This window comes from Vanellus vanellus (assembly GCF_965231255.1).
Source record: "Vanellus vanellus genome assembly, chromosome: 5".
Lineage (NCBI taxonomy): Eukaryota > Metazoa > Chordata > Aves > Charadriiformes > Charadriidae > Vanellus > Vanellus vanellus.
In genome coordinates this window covers 33,012,925-33,032,084 of record NC_138910.1, presented here as the reverse complement: position 1 = coordinate 33,032,084, position 19,160 = coordinate 33,012,925, and the positions used below count along the sequence as shown (strand labels likewise).

Below are 19,160 nucleotides of genomic sequence, written 5' to 3'. Positions count from 1 at the left end.
CAATCATGAGCTTGTGATTATGATCTTTCTTGGCCACCAAGGCTAACACAGAGTAGGTTTACAAACTGCTATCATCATGGATTAGTGGCTTGAAAGGTTTGTAGAAGGGCAGTTTGCTACTTTCAATCCCAATATAACAGGGACATTCCAGACTGGATTCTGCGCAATGCAGAGCAGTACATTCTTTCTTTAATATGCAACTTCCCATTTGTAATATCAAGATTTGACATTCTTCCTATGTGCGCTAGCAATAATGGGTTGTTCTACAAACCCAGGGTCTGTCTGATGCCTACTGACTCAGAGAAAACTTAATTATTAATAAAATAACTCCCATGAACATTAACATTCTAAGTATATAGACAGTACTTGTGTGCTTCGCTGAAGTCCTACGTGCATCTGCTTTCAGTTAACTATGAACCAGATTCCCTAAACAGAATAAGTAGTGATCTGGAGAAACAGTACATACTCAGAAACTGCAATCATCTATTTAATGAAAATGTTGTTGTGATTCCCATTGCAGGAAAGGGTACTTTCTGAAGACCATAAGCAACAACATTTACCAAAATAGCTGAAACAGTAGGGCAACCTTGCTGCACAAAGACTTCTCCCTGTTCATTAACTGCCCGCATCCAAAGTTAAATAATTATGAATATTCTTTGGACTGAGATTGCCTGACCTTGGGAGTTTTTTGCCATTCAGCAGGAAAAAAAAACCAAAACATGCTGACCTACAAAATCACGGACTGCAAATAGTATTTCATCTATGTAACAAGGCTTCCTCCTGAACATCTCTAACTGGAAAACTTAATGAAAAGACAGCGTCATCACATCATAATCGATTTAGGTTTGGACTATGAGGGAAAATAAAGGCCACATATTCCTGCCAATGTTCAGGATGTGACTAAAGTAAGCACCCTTTTTTTTTTTTTTTTTAATTAGTGATGAAATAGCTACATCCTTAAGTTAACTAAGAGGTTGTTTACATGCAGAAGCCTCACCTACAGAGAACCAAAAGCTGAAAAACACACACCAAATCACCATTCTCAAGACTCCAAGTAACACCGCAGCCTGGCAAGACAGAATTAGAAACAGCCTGTGGTGAAAGCCTTCTTACGAGCCTACTCTTCTTGTAATGCCAAGCCCAGACCTTTGAAGATCCTGCTGCCATCTTCCCAGCACTGTTGAGGTTTGAGGGTGATAGGGAAGACATTTTTTATATCAGTATTATAACAGTAAATTATGAAGAATCTACCAAGGCTGTGGTATGGCATCCAAACCTCTACCATAAAGTTAAGCCAAAGATTTCCTGCAGTGGCTTTGAGGTGGTATTCTGCTGAGAATAAGCCAGACCTATTTTTACCAGTTCTCACTATACAATAAACCAAAAAAGTAGTTTCTCTGTCTCTTTCCTTTAGACACTAAGGAACATGAGATGACCTAAAATAAACAGAGGTCGCTAACAGTTTGTCATGGTTTCAGCTGGGATAGAGTTGACTTTCTTAACAGCAGCTGGTATAGTGCTATGTTTTGGATTTGAGATGTGAATGGTATTGATAGCACACTGGTGGTTTTGGTTGTTGCTAAGCAGTCAGTGCTTTTTCTCCTCCTCACACTGGCCTGCTACTGAGGGCTGGGAGTGCACAAAAAGTTGGGACGAGGCACAGCCAGGACAGCTGACCCCATATTGCTTTGGTCAATATTCCATACCGTATGATGTCATGCTCAGCATATAAAGATGGGGAAAGAAGAAGGAAGGGGGGGGATGTTCGGAGTTATGGTGTTTTGTCTTCTCAAGTAACCATTATGCGTGATGGAGCCCTGCTTTCCTGGAGATGGCTGAACATCTGCCTGCCGATGGGAAGCAGTGAAAGAAATCCTTATTTTGCTTTGCTTGTGTGCGTCACTTTTGCTTTATTAAATTGCCTTTATCTCAACCCATGAGTTTTCTGACTTTTAGTCTTCCGATTCTCTGCCCCACCCCACTGAGGGGGCAAGTGAGCAAGTGGCTGTGTGGTGCTTAGTTGCTGGCTGGGGTTAAACCACGACACGGTTTTAAGAAAGAACTAACAGGATAATTGAGCCTGTTTTATACGGTATGCTATAAGGAAGAGATTGCCAAAATATGCAACTATCTGGGAATTAGAAATTGCAGTCACTAACCACAGGATTTCTAAGTTTTGCAGCTGTTTTCCCCCTTTCCCACTAGAACAGCAGTGCATTCTGCCAAAGGATATTCCCCAGGCCTTCCTCTTTTTAAAGTCTCTAAAAGGAACCTGTTTGGACAGGGTGAGCATTCTTATCAGCTCTGACAGTGGAGAGAGACTGATGGGTAAACGTATCCCATCTTTTCCAGAAAGTCCGTCAGAATGGCCAGATGTTTGTCTGTCACAGCAGTCCATCTGGGAAAACCTCTCCTTCTCCTGTCTCTTGCTCCATCCCTTCTGATGGACTTGTAAAGCAGATGTAGAAATTTCTCTGATCTTACTCTTGTGAGGAAACCACACAGAGGAAAACAGAAGACAAAACATTGTGAAAATAGTTCAGTAGGACAGGGTGGCTGCAAAACTGTGTTACATCAAAGGTAAACCGTGGAGCTGAAATGCCACATCATCTGGGGATTTGGCTCATAGTCAGAGCAACTCAGTGTGGGTATGTATACATCTGAGAGAAATTCCTTCGCTAGCAGGATCATTTTTTTGGCTCAAATGACATAGCATCGTGAAGAGAACAGAATGACACTGATTTAGCAAAACACTTTAAACAAGGAATACAAAGAGGCTTTCTTACTTTCGGTCCATGTCAGAAGCAGCAGCATAGTGCAAAGGGGTGCGTCCCCAGTCATCTGTTTCATTAATATTGGCTCCTGTTGTCACCAGTGTCTCAATACAGTGGAAATGACAATTTGCAGCTGCATAGTGCAAAGGTGTCCTGGAACATAAGTGACAATTTGTTACCTCATATTCCAATAGGCACCACCGAGGATAGCAATAAATCTTAATTCCTACAGATTTCCAGCAGTCGGTATCAGTGCCTTATGTTTCTGTGATGAAATGCACAGTTATGCAAATTTAACAAAATATTGTGTTAATAGGAAGTTTTGGTGCTCCTACAAAGCCTAATAGGATACAGATCCTCAATCTGTGTCTTGCAAACAACCTATTCCCAGTGACGGTCTCTGCTGTTGCTCTGCATACATGCTACTTTCTTCCAGTTGGGAGGCAGAGCAAAGCACGGTGTCCCTCGCAAGCATCTTATTAAGCTGGCATAGCAACACTCATAGCAACACTTCATATGGGGGAAAAAACCCTCTAGGAAACACGTCAAATAGCAGTAATCCTCCCATCATAACCCAGCTGTTGTCTCAGGCACACAAGCACAAGAATTTTGGCAATAAGAGAAGCAATAAGGAAAAAAATAAACCCGTGATATTTTTAAAACCAAAAACTCAAGAGGGTGGGATGGCTTTCATGTCTTTAATGAAGTCTGCACCTGTCTGTCTGGCATCTAACTGCAGCAGCAAGAATCCTGCAGGGAAGGCCAAAGTCCTAGTTTACTTTACTGTCATTTTTCATAGAACATATGATTGTCAGACTGAGGTGGTCCTTCTTCCTTGTCTGCTAGATTCTTTTTTTGTTGTTTTTCTAAATGAGCATCATAATTTACCTACCTCCCACATTTGTCCTTCTTATTAAAATCTGCTCCACTGCTTTGCAAGAGTTTTATACATTCAACATTACTGGAAAGAGAAGTAAAGAAAACAAAATATGAACAAAACAGAAGTTTACATTTGTGTTGCTCCCTGCCCCCAAAGAGGAAAAAGTTACTCTATTTTTGTATTATTTGCCATGCAAAAACAGGTACAGCCAACTAAAACGTGAAATTCAATCGAACAGAAAATGAAGCTTTCAAAAACTATTTCCATTTTTTTTCGAGAAAAACTTCAAACTTCTCTTCTGCAGAAGAAAAAACATTAATTTTCCAAAGAGAGCACAGTAAGTGTGATCTAAATTCAGTGTGTTTGAAGATTTTCAAAGGAAGCTGTACTCTAATGCTTCCCACACTGAACTGGTATGTTATAAGAGAACTTTAAAAGAAAGTTGTTGCTAGTTTATAAAATGCCAGTCTAATAATGAAGAGGTGACATTTAACGAAATCCACCCCCGTTCAGCAAAGCATTCAACAGTAAGCACTTTACTCAAATCCTGTTTACTTAGTGAGATTTAATCACAAGAGTTACTTTTAGGTTTATTCTCATATGATTTGTTGACTATTGATAGATTTAAGCACATCTCTAAGTGCTTTGTTGAATACGAGGCATAGTGATTTAAAGCGTAAATATCAATATTGCATTTATATAAGAGGATGAGTTGGACTCCATTGCTTTGTATCTGTTGAAAGAATTCACCACATCATAGCTGCTTCTTCATCTTGTTTAAAAGCCAGGTGATTTTTAAAAGAAAATAAAACAGCTGAATTCTCACATCTTTTGGAATTCAAGTGAATAAATGTATGACTCCAGGCCAGAAAATGACGTAAAGAAGCGCAGCACTTTCCAAGACTTCTTGTCATTCACAGGGGCAATAAATCATGTGTGTTCACAATCAGATGAGCAGGCCTTTGAAGTTTGTTCTTTTCCTGGTACTCGTGCAACTCCCATTAGTAATGGGAGTAACAGGCATGTGTCAGGAGAAAAACTAATGCCTTTTGTATAGCTCCAGCTCCAGGGAAAAAAAAAGAAAAGACTGGATACAATATATTGGCATATGCTCATCCCTACTCTAAATGGCTATTGCACGAAATAGCTACAGAACACTCACCACAACTTACTAAAAATAAAAACACTTCTTAGTGATGGCAATTGTAGCAAACCACTGGAAAATATGGTTTATTTTCACGAGGCACTTTTGCTTCTTATGAAGTCTCTCCTTCTCTTTAGGACTTCCAGGTTGTTTTTATTATTCTTTCAGGATGCAGCCTTATCAAAGAAGCAGCATTTGAACTATACTATAATAATCTGCGTCCAAGCAACAGTCATACCTCCTCTATTAAGATGAAACCAGTATCAAGAAGAATAACACCGTAATAATAAAAACAGTACTTGGATCAATTTTATCAGGCTTTTTGTAAACAACAAAAACTTTGTGATATACATTTTCGTCCACCGAGAAGAAAAAACAACTTCCAGAAAGACTGCCAAGTATTCGCCGCGGATGACCACTTCTGCTTGCTGTAACCACAGAGAATCCAATCTAGGTTCTAGCCAAGGCTCCACTTCAGCTGTTTTCTGAGCCATAAAGTCCTCAACAGAAGAGTCAAAACTCAATGCTTGCCAAACGTTTTGTCCTTTTGCTAGGTTAACTTCACAGCACTCCACTGACAACTCTTTGGAAATATTTAAACTAACTGGATGCAACATTTACAACTTAAATTGACGTATTTCAGTTTTCACTTGTTTCCGTTCCTGGCCTCCCAGCACTTAACAGGAATGCAGCACCCTAAGAGAACAACAGTCTTTTGACTTTCTAATTTGGAGGTTGGGGGTTGTTTGTTTGGGGGTTGGTTTTCTGTTGTTGGTTTGGTTTGTTGGTTTTCGGTTTAGAAACTTTTAAACTTGCACTTGAAAAATGGGAAAGAGGGAGACGAACTGCATTTGGACTCCGGGGTTGCAATCTGATGGGCACTGTTGCGTAGTTACATTTTCAGACAAGGACACCGTCCAAAAGTGGAGGCCAGGAATAACTCCCCTGCCAGCAGCATCCCAGGAGCCACAGCTCCTTCGCCTCACTCGCTTTGCCCAAGGAACTGATGATCTCCTGCTGACTGCTGGCCATCAGGGACCATTGTGGCCAACAGACAGACCTGGGTGAGCATGCAGCACCCCTACCCAAAGCCGAAGCAGTCTTCACAGGGGCATGAAAAGGAAGGGGTTTACCCTCTGCCTGAAACCCATGCTTCAAATCACAACCCGGCTGTCTGTGGTAGAGGGAATCAGACCACTGCCTTTACTTTGCAAGCAACCCCTACATGAGGGCAGTGGGAAAAGACAGCCTCAAGTGACCAAAATTTGACATCAGACAGCTTTGCTTCCCTTGCACCGCAATAAATTCCACCGTGGATGGCACAGTCAAGTTGGCTGGCACCAAATCTGCAACAAAGCCACAAAATAACTTACAACGGCTACAGTCACAGCTACTCACCCTCCTGCAGCGGCAGCGTGGAGGCACGTTCTTCCAAAACTATCAGGGGTGTCTATTTCAAAGCCTGCAGACAGCACGTGCTCATTACTAAACAAGGACACTATGCTATACTTTTGTCCTAGTTAAACCACAAGAAACATTGCAGAGACAGAAAAATCAGTTAGTTAGGAAAAAACAGAACGCAAGCAACTACAGTCAGAAAGAGGTTGTCACGGGAACGGCGAGTGGCTGCTCCAGTTTGGCAGCTCTATAAAAAGAGCTGCAAAGTCGACCAGCATCTATTTCCACATCCAGCTCTGTGCCACAGCCCTATTTTAAAACCACGTGACAGGCATTTATGAGGCAGATACTTATCAAGAGGACTGTGACAACAAGGACATGAAGACAGAAAACATGAAGAAGTGAGGAAAAACCACAGAGTCAGCCTGAACATGAAATGGGGCCATTTTTATTGCGTGTGGTTTTCAGGTTGGAAAAGAAGCTTCCAGGAGCACGCAGGGATATTCATCGAGATGCACAAGGCCAAAGATATAAGCCTGGCAGTATTAACTCTGGTCGCCCAGAGCTTTTTTTCTTCCTTCCTGATCTGGCGGTCAAGGCCAGAGCACACCAAGGTTTAATGTAATAGGGTATGTAATTGCCATATATCATACTTGGTTTATATTCTACAGGACTCAAGTTTAGGGAAAAAAGTAGTTGTAGGAGATTTTATGTTTTAAGTAATGAAGCAATTTTCTAGAAAAAGCATGTGATCTGACTTGTGTTTTTTTAACTCATGGGAACTCGTGCCTGGAAAAAAAGAATTTGGGACTTGGCACCTGATTACTGCCTCTTTTGAAACAGTTGCATCAGCAAACTCCTGCTTCTTCTGCTTTGGGCTCTGGTGAGACTGCTCTCTCGACACTACACCTTCACTCATTTCCCCTCTCGTGGCTACAGAGCTTTGGCCAGCCTAACCCCTTCACTCTGGTCGGATTCAGAAACATGCTTTAGCTGTATCTACAATATATCAGCGTCAGTGAGATGTAAATACCTGCGCCAGTGCAGGCCCCAAGGAGATAATTTCTTGAATCATTTCTTTGGGGGTTGGGGGGGGGGGGGGGCGTGGGAAACCCAACTCAAAACGGTGTATCACATTCCTACGATTTGGAAAAGGGTCCCAAATTTCCTCCCTCTTCCTGGTGAATTAATATGAACCCTCTGAGCCTGCCAGGAGAAAAGGGCTTCGGGCATGAACAATAGAGGAAGTACCAGCATGCCGTTAGGAAAGCCTCACACGCTCCCGTACACCACACCACGCAGCTGAACACAGCACCACAGGAAGTCTTTCATTTGAACAATTCACGACAATGAGCATAAAGGGGCCGTAAGCAGCAGAGACACACACTACTCGAGCTCCACAGACACTGCGGGATTTACTTACCCGATGACAACAATTTCCTGCAGCAGTCTGAGTGGGCATTCAGCGCTGCGAGGTGTAAAGGGAACATGTTGTGGATCCCACACCTGAAAAGCACAACAGCCTCATTACACAGAGCCATGTGAAAACGCGGGTTGCGTACAGACACAACACATTAAAAGCTCCTTTACACAAAGACAGCATTTTCGATCCTTTTTGAGGAAGTTTCTTCCTGTCGTGTTATTTCCTTACCAGCCTTCTCGGGAGCAGAAAATATTCTCATACAGCAAAATCTTGGCATTATGCTGTGAACAGAATGTGGCAGGAAGGTTTCTAAAAATTCAAGACGAAAGCCAAGGTAAGGGAGGAAGCAACAGAGCAGATATTGCTTGGAGTCAGTTTCCCAGTGTGGGATGCACAAATTTCTGCATCAGCTACATATACTGCAACTGCCACTCTGAGGCAAAAGTAAATGCCAAAATCTTCTCAGTAGTATTCCTGAAATCCATTTTTCCTGCAGTTAACGTCCTTTAGATAACTCTCATATGGGTTTTCAAAGCCTCCCCTTCTTCCCACTCTTTCCCCTGGGGCTGGGGTAGCTGAAGACTCTTCTTCACACTTTCCTTTAGGCTGCCATGACACTTATCTGCCCACATGCTAAGAACTAAGCATCTCATTTTCCTATTTACTGCAGCTAACCTCCTCACACGTCCTTTCAAATTCTGCCCCGCTCGGCCCCATAACACATGACCCTCTTTTTTCAATTACACCATAAACTTCTCAGAGCAGAGATGCTAGGTGAAAAAAAAGTAGGCACCTATCAATAGGCTAAATCTCTCAGGCAACCACATAGTTTTTAAATAAGCCAAGTGTTCAGCAGCTTTTATTAACATCAGCAAATCACCCCAGTTCTGTCCCTAAGCACATCACTATTTACTGTCTTAGAAGACTTCTGGGTTTGGACATCTTGGCTTCTGTCATTTAGCATTGTTTTGTGAATAGCATCTTGTTATTCTAGAAATATTTTACAGGCAGTCCTCCAAGTGCACATAAACACGGAGTCTCTGAAACCAACTATCTTGACAGGATTATCACCTACTGCCTGCTTCAGCAGATATATTTTTGAAAAATACCAAACTCTTGAACAATAGCAGATGTATTCATATCTGCCCTTTATTTCTGCAAGAAAACTGGTGGATGGGAGAGTATGATCACCTTGTGGAATAGGACTTCAGATACAGATCCAAAGATGCAGGAACTTGTCTTTCTGCAAGATTCACCATAAATCATAATTACTTATGGAGCCTTAGACAAAATGAATGCGGATGCTTATAAGGATATCTTGCTCTCTCCAGTATTTTATAAATATAATGTATGTATTTAACTAGTTTTGGTTTGCTTTTAAAAACTTATTCTTTCCAGAATCCACAGCCCCATCCTTCCTCTGTCCTCACATTAAATTTGTCCTCCTTGCTGCTTCACTACACTAAGGAGTGACTTGTGGTGCTGTACAAATTTTAATTTTGCTACTGTCAGCATTTACATCTCAGAGTAGATCTATTAAAAGTCAATCTGACAGCCTACTTTGAAGGAAACAGCAGAAGCTCTACCAAGCTGCTGCATCTGTGTAAACAGGTGGTATTTTTTAGCTGTGGATTCATTTATTTAAGCTAACATTGGACATTCTGTATTGTTGTGCTCCTTCTTACACCCATTTCCCTCTGTCTCCTCCTCCACCTATTTATCTAAAGCAATGTTTTTCTTCTTTTTGGTCAAGATTTCCACCCAGCACACGTTTTGGCTGGTTTCCATTGAAATACACTATCTGCACATCTGCTAACCAGTGTCATACTTCTGTAGTGCTGTTCACACTGGTTCCTTCCATCACTTTTACACTTTCCCCTTTAAATGCAGTTGCCTCAAAGACTGACTGAGCTGTCTGCAGTTGTTGCTAACAATGCTGCAGAGTTTTCTTTTCAAAGCCAGTTCGCCGAGCTCAGCCAGAGTTATTTACATGCAGCACATATGAAAGCCCATTCCCAGCATTTCAATGCTCCTTGTTTAGCACAGTAGCATCGTTTGGATCCGCCTGGTATCTCTGAGCCAACTTCTCATTTCACTTATTTCTGCTGCTGGAAAAAGTATTTCATTTGATGAATGTTCCAGTCATCCAAGTGTGAAACAGAAATTCCTAACTGGATAACCCCGATTCCAAGAGCAGGCTATCCCACTGCATCTCGCTTTCCCCTTAAACCTCAAGATAAGAGACAGACTGGGACTTACTCTACTGGAGAAAGAGCTAGCAAAAATACTCATCTATTTAAATACCAAGATCTTCATGTTGGCTATGTTAATAAAATCCACCGATGTTAGCTGAAGCTTGTGGAATTTCACTATCCATGCCAATTGAAGATCTGTTCCGCCTTCTGAGTTTGCACGGTGACAGTCGTACTTGATAAAGGAATATGGGCAAATGTGCCACTTTCTTAAACATAGTCAAGCAAACAAACAAAATACTGACAGCTGCAAGTATCTTCAAAATTAAAATAATCTTATTTGCATCTGAAAGCAGGTTTTCCTAACTAGGTAAGTCAAGAGAAGTCACCGATTCCTACGGTAGGTTGTAGGCAGAAGACTCTTAAATTATATTTTGGAGACGTGGAGTTAATTGCAGAAAACTTACGTTCATGAAATCAGATGCTGCTATTAAACACCTGGTACACATATCCCTCGTGCATCGCTCTGGTCTTGTACCCCTTTGTTTACCTCTAAGCTTGCTATTTTCTTTTGACAGACCATAAGAACCTGAACATACCTGAACAAGTACTTTTAAAAATCAAGCACCTGCCAATGTTTGAGTCAACAATACTTATCATATTGTGGGTGCAGTCTTGACATATGTGCAACAGAAAAAAAATTAATTGAACTGAAGCAGAAAGCACATTTAGAAACGTGTCTAACTTTAACTCTTTGTCTTTCTAGTCAAAAAAGACTCCCAAACCCACAAATCAGATAAAAGCAGTCCTATTATTTCAGCCACCTGAATATCAGAAACGATGCAACATCGTCTGGCTCTAGTTATACTGAGATCAGAAATACCTAGTAACATCTGTTTTGCAATACTGCATTTGTATTGATTATCTTATGTCACACCAAAAGATACAAGACAAAATCATAATCACCATGTATGACAGGCCACTAAACATTAGGCTAATTTAGATACTAAGAAACGTGCACAATTCCCTTGGAAAGCATCTGAATTTTTTTCAATTACGATTCCTACACAAACTCATTGCTACAGACTTTATGGAATAACTGTGATCAAGGTGCACCTTACGTACTTCTTGTACATTATATACCACTGTGCCATATCAATGCTTTAGGAAAAAGAAGCTGTACTTGTGCTACTTGCATAATTGGGCACAGTAGGAATTTAGCAGGGCTTCCTTCCCCTTCACACTTCCCAGTGTTCATATTTTAGCCCAGGTCACCCACTGAAGTACATTACAATTAGGCTTATCCATTTTAACCTTCACACTTCAGAACCTGAGAAGTAACTGTGTTTCCAGGCATTGGACGTAACACCTGATCATTAGAAACAGCTCCACTTCAGCCACCTACTTGGCAGTATCAGCTCCGCTGGTTATGAGGGTGTTAATCAAAAGCTCATGTCCGTATCTTGCAGCCACGTGCAGAGGGGTGTTACCATCCTTATCAACGCAGTCAATTTCTCCTCCTGCAAAAGACATTTTCACACAGTTTAACACTGGAAGGTTAAGCCTCAACCAGTGACCACAACCATTATTTCTCTCCAGCGAATGCAGCATAACCAGTCCAGCCACAGAGACACTCAATTTCAGAGACCGAGAAGTAGCACACAGCAAGCTGGCAGCTGGCAGCCACCGGTACTAAACGTGGTCTGACAGCAGCGTTTTCCCCCCTCCCCAAAGTGGTGGGGGAAAGTGGTGGGAAACAGGCGAACGGGACGACATGCAATGGTCAAGTACATGATTCAGACTTGCTCCTCATCTAAAGGTACAAACAGATGCCTGAAATTAAACTAAAAAAAATAAACTGCTGAAACTCTGCCCTCATTCGTAAAGGCACTGCCACTCAACTTTACTCGTAAGACAACAATGTTAAATAGAGTTCATTCAAGAGGCCAACAGGAACACGCTGCAAACAACCAGCGTGTTGTGTGCCTTCTCTGTGTCTTACAAAAGAACAATCAAAGAGTGCTTAAGTAGAACTTTTCCTGTTGCAATTTAAGCCTGTCATCTCGTGTTTTATCCTCACAAGCAGGAAAAATAGATTATTTCTTTCTTCTCTGCTGTGGCTTTTGACTATGCAAAGATTGCTATCAAGTCCTTGTTTTCTTTTTGGACCAAGGAACTGTAATTTTTTTAGTCTCTAATCGTAAGTCAGGTTTGCTGCACTGCAACTATTCTCATCCTTCCCCAGTCCTCTTCCAGCTGGCCCACATTCTTCTGCAAGCAAAATGTGTCAAAAGCCAGAAACAGTACTACAGCTGACGCCTCCTAATGCTGAGCTGAGCAAAAGGATTACTTCATGCCTGCTGGCTATGCTCGTATCTCTACACTCCTGTACATTGTACAGCACCATGTACATCATTTTTTTTTAAGCATCATGACACTGTTGACTTGTAGTCAACAAGCTTCTGATCCTCTACAAACTCCAGATCCTTTCTTGAGGAGCCGCCACCCACCCGGCTGTTGCCATTCTGAACTTGTTCAACTGATACTCCTGCCTGTGTGGGGGATCTTTCCTTTGCTTCACTGGCATTATAACTTCTGTCTCCAATTTTACAGGATCGTTTTCCGTTCTGACTCCATCTTCTGCCAAACTAACAGTCTCTCCCAACTTCATGCTTTCTCCAAATGTTAAAAGCACATTTTCTATTCCACTATCCAAGTTGTTAATGAAAAGACTGGATAGTTCCAGACCCAGGAGGGAAACCGAAAACCCCCTCACTACACCTTCCATTTCAACAATCTGTTTATTACTAACCTCTGAGTGTAGATTTTCAACCAGTTATGCACCAACACTAATATATTAATACTCCACTAGTTTGCTGTGAGAATACTTTATGAAAGCATGTTGTCCTGGTTTGAGGTAAAACAGGACCGATTAACACATGTAAAAAGCCTTGCTAACATCAGGATACGGTAATATTTACTGCATATCCACTATTCACAAGAGATAACAGGCCATAACTGCAACAAGAAAAGTTCTTGTAAAGCACTATACAGCATTTTCTACTGGTAAATAAAGGTCAGTGAAATGCTGGACCAGGTTCCCTGGGGTGGAGCCTCCACCAGCAGAGGTGTCCAAAATCATTACCTGCCCACAGAAAAGTCAGAGGACTGTGCTGTGTTCAGAAAGCCTATTACCCTGCTGTAGAAGAGAATTATGATGTTTCAGCATCTTTTACTCTTGAGAAATCTGGGCAAGATATTGCCCACTCTCCTCCAAGTGTTTACAAACAGTTTGTTCATTCGCTCATTTCAGAATTTTTGGCTGAAATTCTCCAGCTTTTCTTTTTCCTCATTTTTAAAGATAGGTATCACATTTGCAATTTTCCAATTTTAAAGTAATCCTTCCTCTACAAGTCGCTAAAGACAGCAGCTAGAAATTGAGACATCTTTAGCCAACTCATTAAGTACTGCAGAATGAAATTCCATTTCTTTGTCATTGACATTTCTCTCTTCCACAATATCCCATGGCAATGAGGCATAAAGTCACTTGCAATCAGATCTGTGTACAATACTAAAATTAGAGGGGCAGCAAATGAAGATAGAACCAAAACCCAAGTAACTTGAAGAAGAGTAGAGAGGCATGAAGGACAGATGAAGAACTGCCAGTCCTTTCACACACAAATCCAACAGAGAACAAACAACAGCTGTAAGTCAGAAAGCATGTTTGACTAAACAACTAAAATTGCATTAAAGCACAGTATCTTCCAGTTTGTCCAAACTTTTTTTATTATTACTATTTTATTTATCCAAGGAGAGATACAACAACAATTTGCATGATGACCTGAAAGAAGAATGATGTACCGAAGACCTCAATTTTAAAATACAGTCTTGTGTAAATGTGTCATTACACTTACAGTGTAACTGTTCAGCCATCCTCAACATCTCAAACTTAAAGTTCCAAGTTTGGGATTTTGGAAAACAAACAAAAAACCAAACCAGTCAACCAACCCATCCCAGACTATCCTGTCTGGTATAGTGGCCAAAGGCGGGAAACCGAATTAAACAATCAGTAATAGCAACATCTGTCAATCGTAAACAGGCCTCTACTAGATCTCCATCAATAATATTTGTTATACTGTCGTATTCTTAGACAAAAGATATAGCTGATAAATGACTGATAATCAGGAATGGTGGCTATGCCAGAATAAACAAGGTGGTGCTGGTCCACCCTCCTGAGTATTTATTCAACACTAAATGAAGACGGCAGTGAGGGGTGGAGCTAAGGGAGGTGAGAGAAGTACAGCTGATGAGCGGAGGGTAGAGAAAACAGCCTGAGCTCTAAGAACAACAGGGCTCCCAACGGAGGACACCTAGAAACTTTTTCTTTTTTTAGTTTTTAAATAATTTGAGAAAGAAAGTTGTGCCTGCTTCTCAGCAGAAAAAAAGACCTAACTACAGCTTTGAACTCCTGTTTTCACGTTAAGAATCACAACAAATCAGCTGGAGCACTGCCGGCTGGAGGAATATGGGATTTTGTTAACAACCAAAATCTCAACTTGTGATGACACACTGGAACGAGAGCTGTCAGTGAAGCTCAAAGCGAGAAATTGATGGAGAGAGCTAAGCAGCTCTCAGAGCAGTCCTTTCGCACTCTGGGTCAGAACAACTGAAAATTGCAACCTTGGCAATGCCTAATCTTTTCGAGAGTCGTTGAGCAGGCACAGAAACTCACCGTTCTGAATGAGGGTCTGCGACCGCGTGAACCTCCCATGGACAGCTGTCATGTGCAGCGGGCTCTTCCCATCCTTACTCTAACAGAAACAAAACATAAAACCAACCATTTAGCATTTAAAGCAGTGGTAACAATTTGAAGTCTCTCAGCTCAACATCCTACAGCTATTCTTCACATAAAACCTCCACTGGCTTCAAAAGTCTGTATGACTGAATCTATACACAATGGTGAATGCAGAAGGTATAAGCATACAAGTAAAACACTTTCTCAGCAATGACTAGGAAATGGGCTGGAGCGGAGCCTGTCCTTACAGCCTGGCTGTACGCAGTACCTGCCTGAAACCTACATATATATGAAATATTCTTGAATATTATTTTTAAGTAACATTTCCCATTCAGTCATTATTTTCTCTAACCCTTGCAAGAAGGGAAATAAAAGCAAAGGAACCAGAAAGCTAAGTAGAAGCAGTCTCTGAGAGATTCAAGAACTACATCATGTTTATCAATCTGCATTTTATAGATACATCCCAGAATAAAAGCCTCTATATTAAAAAGGTTTGGTTAATAAATTTCCACGCAATCAAAAATAGGATGTCTACAAAAGCCAATTAGAAAACAGAGAAGGCATATGAAAGGACAGGTACAATGAGTAGAGATCAATGTTTTGAGTCCTAGAGAAAGAAACTGAGACTGGGGAAGCCAAGGGGCTGAGAAAATAGCAAGGGAAGGGTACCAGCCTCACTACTCACGTCACTTCATGTTTATTGGCATGGGGTTTCACATTTATTGGAAAGCACAATCCCTAATTTCATTTTAATAATTCTGAGTTTAAGTAGCGCACTGAACATTCACCGATTTCAAGGGACTTGCCAGAAGTGTTAAGTGCTGGGAGACAGGTTTTACAGACAAGAAACTGAAACACTGAGAGTTTAAAGTAACGCAGTCAAAATCTTATACGAACTCCGAGATCTCAAGTCTTCTGGTAGCTATACCAGTACCCTCAGTTGGATAACAGCAAGTCCCTTTCAGCTTCATCAAGATGTATCGATTGTATCTCAAGAGCATTCAGATATCCTAAACAGAATCAGGCTTTGTAAACACAAGCTCTAAAATAGGTAAACAAATAACCTTCAGTTCTTACTTCCCCAGGCAAGTCAAAAGGAACTGTTTTAGAATCAGATTTAATTAAATCCTTATTGTAGAGGGAAGGAAAACACCAGAAAGGAATAGTTCCTTGACTTACCACCACTCCCTGAGACAACATATTGACAGAGCTCCTGGGACTATATTTTAGTAGTGGTTCATGCCTTCAGGAGAGTGGCTGGCCTAGAGTTTAAAGCTGTCATTATATTTATCAAGGCACTGAGAACTCCTCTGCTGGGAAGTAATCTCATTCAAACAGTTTAATGATCAACATTCTCAGCATCACTCTACTTCCATCAAGGATTTAAAGCCATGCTGTACTCATTATTATAGTTTCCAGTCTCTTGAGGTGTGCAAAATAGGATAAAGTAAAACTGAAGAGCTGCAATGCAAGTTTTACCTGAATGTTAACATCTGCCCCGTTATTCACCAGCAGTTCAAGACACAGTGCTCCATGAGTGGAGGCAGCAGCAAAATGCAAGGGAGTGAATCCATTATTATTAGGCTGATTTACATTAGCACCGTAGTCAATCAGCTCATTAACAACAGAATCCTGACCATTGTAACAGGCAATGTGAAGTGCAGTATTTCCATAGATGTTCATTTCATCAATCTAAAATGAGACAAGGAGACACAGTTAAAATTACAGACATCAGCTTACCATTTTACATAATGTATCACATACTACAAATGGAAATAGCTGGAGGCTTGAACTGTCATAGGGCATATTTCTCACCAGCAAATTTCATTGACAAAAATATACTCCCAGAGAGCTTAATTTGGAACACTTTACCTTTACTATTATTAACTTTTTATCCTACTGGCAATTTCTAAAAGCAAGTATGCAGCTTAAAGCTGATAGCAGGACTATGTAATGATGATGATGATGATGACAAAAGTCCTAACAAGCTGGAAACCTTTTACATATAAGTGGGAAAATAGGATAAATAAAAAGTCCACAATCTTTATTAAAAAAAATAAAAAATTAAACACCGACTATTTAATTTTTGTGAAGAGAATCAGGCTTAAGAGCTCTTTCCACAGATTTCTTTTCAGAAGGGAGTGAAGGTGTCTAAGTGAAGGGAAGGTAAAACTGCACAGCCATTTACACTTCAATAAGAAACCACTTTCAGTAGCTCAGTATTATAAAGATGTAATTAAGATTATGTTACTTCTTGATGACTGGCTTAGTATTCAACTGCTGTTCTGTAAAATAGGACAAGACAGATTGTACAAAAGGCTTGGGGATGACGTGAATACGCTTCCACGAAATAGAGACGTCTCAAAGATCATATCCCCAAGTGGTGGAGAATGTGGAAGTTAAAAGTAGTTATTAGCATAGCACTGCTAATAACAGGAAGCACCTATTCCCCTTCAACTTCACAGTCAACAGCTTGTGAACACAGACTTCTGACATTTTTTTGGCGGGTCAAGTCAGCTGGTTATAAAGCTGGCAAATGCAATGGCTTTATTTGACATCTCTGATTAAACAGTCCAGGCTCTTCTGGTCATCTCACTGCTGCTTTGAACCACTGAGTTGACAATATTACACTAAGAGAAGTCTGTGCCCTGAAAAAAAGTTCTTTTCCACAGTGAAAATTATCCTTCTTCTCTCTGTCAGCTACAGAGGAAATACAGGTTCCTAAATTTACACAACTTGAACTGCAGTTTAGTAAAGTACACAGTGTATACGTTGAGAACAACCGCTCATCATATCAAAGGAAATGCTGAGCCAAAGGAAATTTCATTATTCCATCTTCCTCTGCAGGAACAGCATATACTTCCTGATTTCTTCAGCAAGGTGGCCTAGAATTTACTGTTCATATCAGACATTTTTTTATTCCAGAATGTTTCCTGCTCTTGAACTAATAAACCGCATGAAGCACAAGGTGCTCTTCATTGTCCAGAAAATGGGAACTATTTTCTTTAAAAGCTCAGCCAATAGCTGCAGCAGTACCCATAAGAAAGAAGAAAAGAACATCTCCAAAAATGGAGAAACATTGAAGCCACAAAGAGCACATTACCACATACCTCTACCCCCAGGTTAAGGAGGTGTTTCACAACGTTAATCTGCCCATTGGATGCAGCTGCATGAAGTGGGGTGTAACCCTTCTTGTCTTTACAAGTCACCTCTGCACCATGATTAATCAGCAAGGCAACAACTTCCAGGTGACCTTCAAAAGATGAGAGATAGTAATCAATGAGTATACCATCCTGCAGCATCACTTCTCCCAAATTACTGCTTTCTTGCTAATGCACTGCCCCTTTCCCTGCTGTTTCACAATGCTCCTCCAGTTTTACAAGGGGGGAAAAAGCATTTTTGTAAATGTTCTTAATCCTAGCTCCAGGCCTTGTCAAGAAATCCATGCAATACACATTCACCTTCAGCAGACGTGTCAAAATTCCCTTTACTGAATTAATTTTCCAGTCATTAATAGAACAAAACCTCGCCTCTTCCCCATTTATTTCTCTAGAAATAATAAGTTTGTGGTTTATTCTCCGTGTTACAGAAAGAACAGTGAGCACAGGAGCATGACAGTACAAGTCTCCCAAAAACATCATCCTGTTGATGTCACCTGCAGACACAACTGCTAACCCTCATCATTTTTAGTTAGCAATACAAAATAAATGTAATAAATTATAAAATGATGGTATCCTCTTCTCCAGCTCCATTGAGGAGATGGAAAACTAGACTTCAAGTGAGTGCAGAATTTGATGCAAAGCCTGCCAATACAAACACAAGATTTTCTGCTGAATCTACTGATCTTTGTATCAGGTTTTTGACTCTCCAAAACTGTATCATTAACACAAACCTGAGCAAAAAATCCTCAATATAGGTCTAAAAATGTTTGAATCTGAACTCATCATCTGTACCCACATACTTAGCCTGCAAACTAAAATAACTGCAAGAGCCCCAACAGTCACACAGATTGAGAGCTGACTGCCAGATCAATGGGACATCTGTCTTCAGGACTGAAATGCCTACCCCTGAATTAGGATCTCCCTATAGAATACATGGGAAGAGCTGAGCATCTCAAAATGCAACTTATAACCCACCCGTATCTTCAGTTTCCTCCTCTCCCTGAAGGTTTCAAACCACCTGGCCTGCCTTCCCAGAGAGTGCCCTAACCACCAAAATTAAATCAAGGCTAACTGAGGAATAGGTCTTATAACTTCATGTTGAAGCAGAGGTGTCTTTGTTACAGTAACTTGTTATGTCAAACACCATATAAGGTTATGCATCATCTGAGTTGCACAGCACTTTCATAAGAGATGCAGCTCTGGTCATGTGCAGGACCGAGGACACTTTACGGACAAAGTCCAAAGTGCCCAAAGATATTTAAGCATTCGAGAAACTACACGAGGGTTTACAGGATAAGATACTTAGATCTCATTATCTAAATTCTGTACAATTTACACTTCATACTCCTAAATCCCATTGCTAATTTAGGCCTTAAATGTTATCTAAATATTT

The 19,160-nt window shown here is 40.7% G+C and overlaps 1 protein-coding gene across 1 annotated transcript in view; it reads right to left on the bottom strand.

Annotated features, from left to right (window-relative positions):
• ANKRD44 (ankyrin repeat domain 44) overlaps positions 1 to 19,160 on the bottom strand; it is a gene marked incomplete at both ends in the record, with an annotated part of 75,140 nt that overhangs the window by 33,763 nt on the left and 22,217 nt on the right. Inside the window, 8 exons of the mRNA XM_082483737.1 lie at positions 2,787 to 2,927; positions 3,667 to 3,735; positions 6,197 to 6,260; positions 7,620 to 7,702; positions 11,217 to 11,331; positions 14,544 to 14,622; positions 16,086 to 16,298; positions 17,717 to 17,859. Coding sequence (XP_082339863.1) covers positions 2,787 to 2,927; positions 3,667 to 3,735; positions 6,197 to 6,260; positions 7,620 to 7,702; positions 11,217 to 11,331; positions 14,544 to 14,622; positions 16,086 to 16,298; positions 17,717 to 17,859 — 907 coding nt within the window. The remainder of the gene's footprint in view (positions 1 to 2,786; positions 2,928 to 3,666; positions 3,736 to 6,196; positions 6,261 to 7,619; positions 7,703 to 11,216; positions 11,332 to 14,543; positions 14,623 to 16,085; positions 16,299 to 17,716; positions 17,860 to 19,160) is intronic.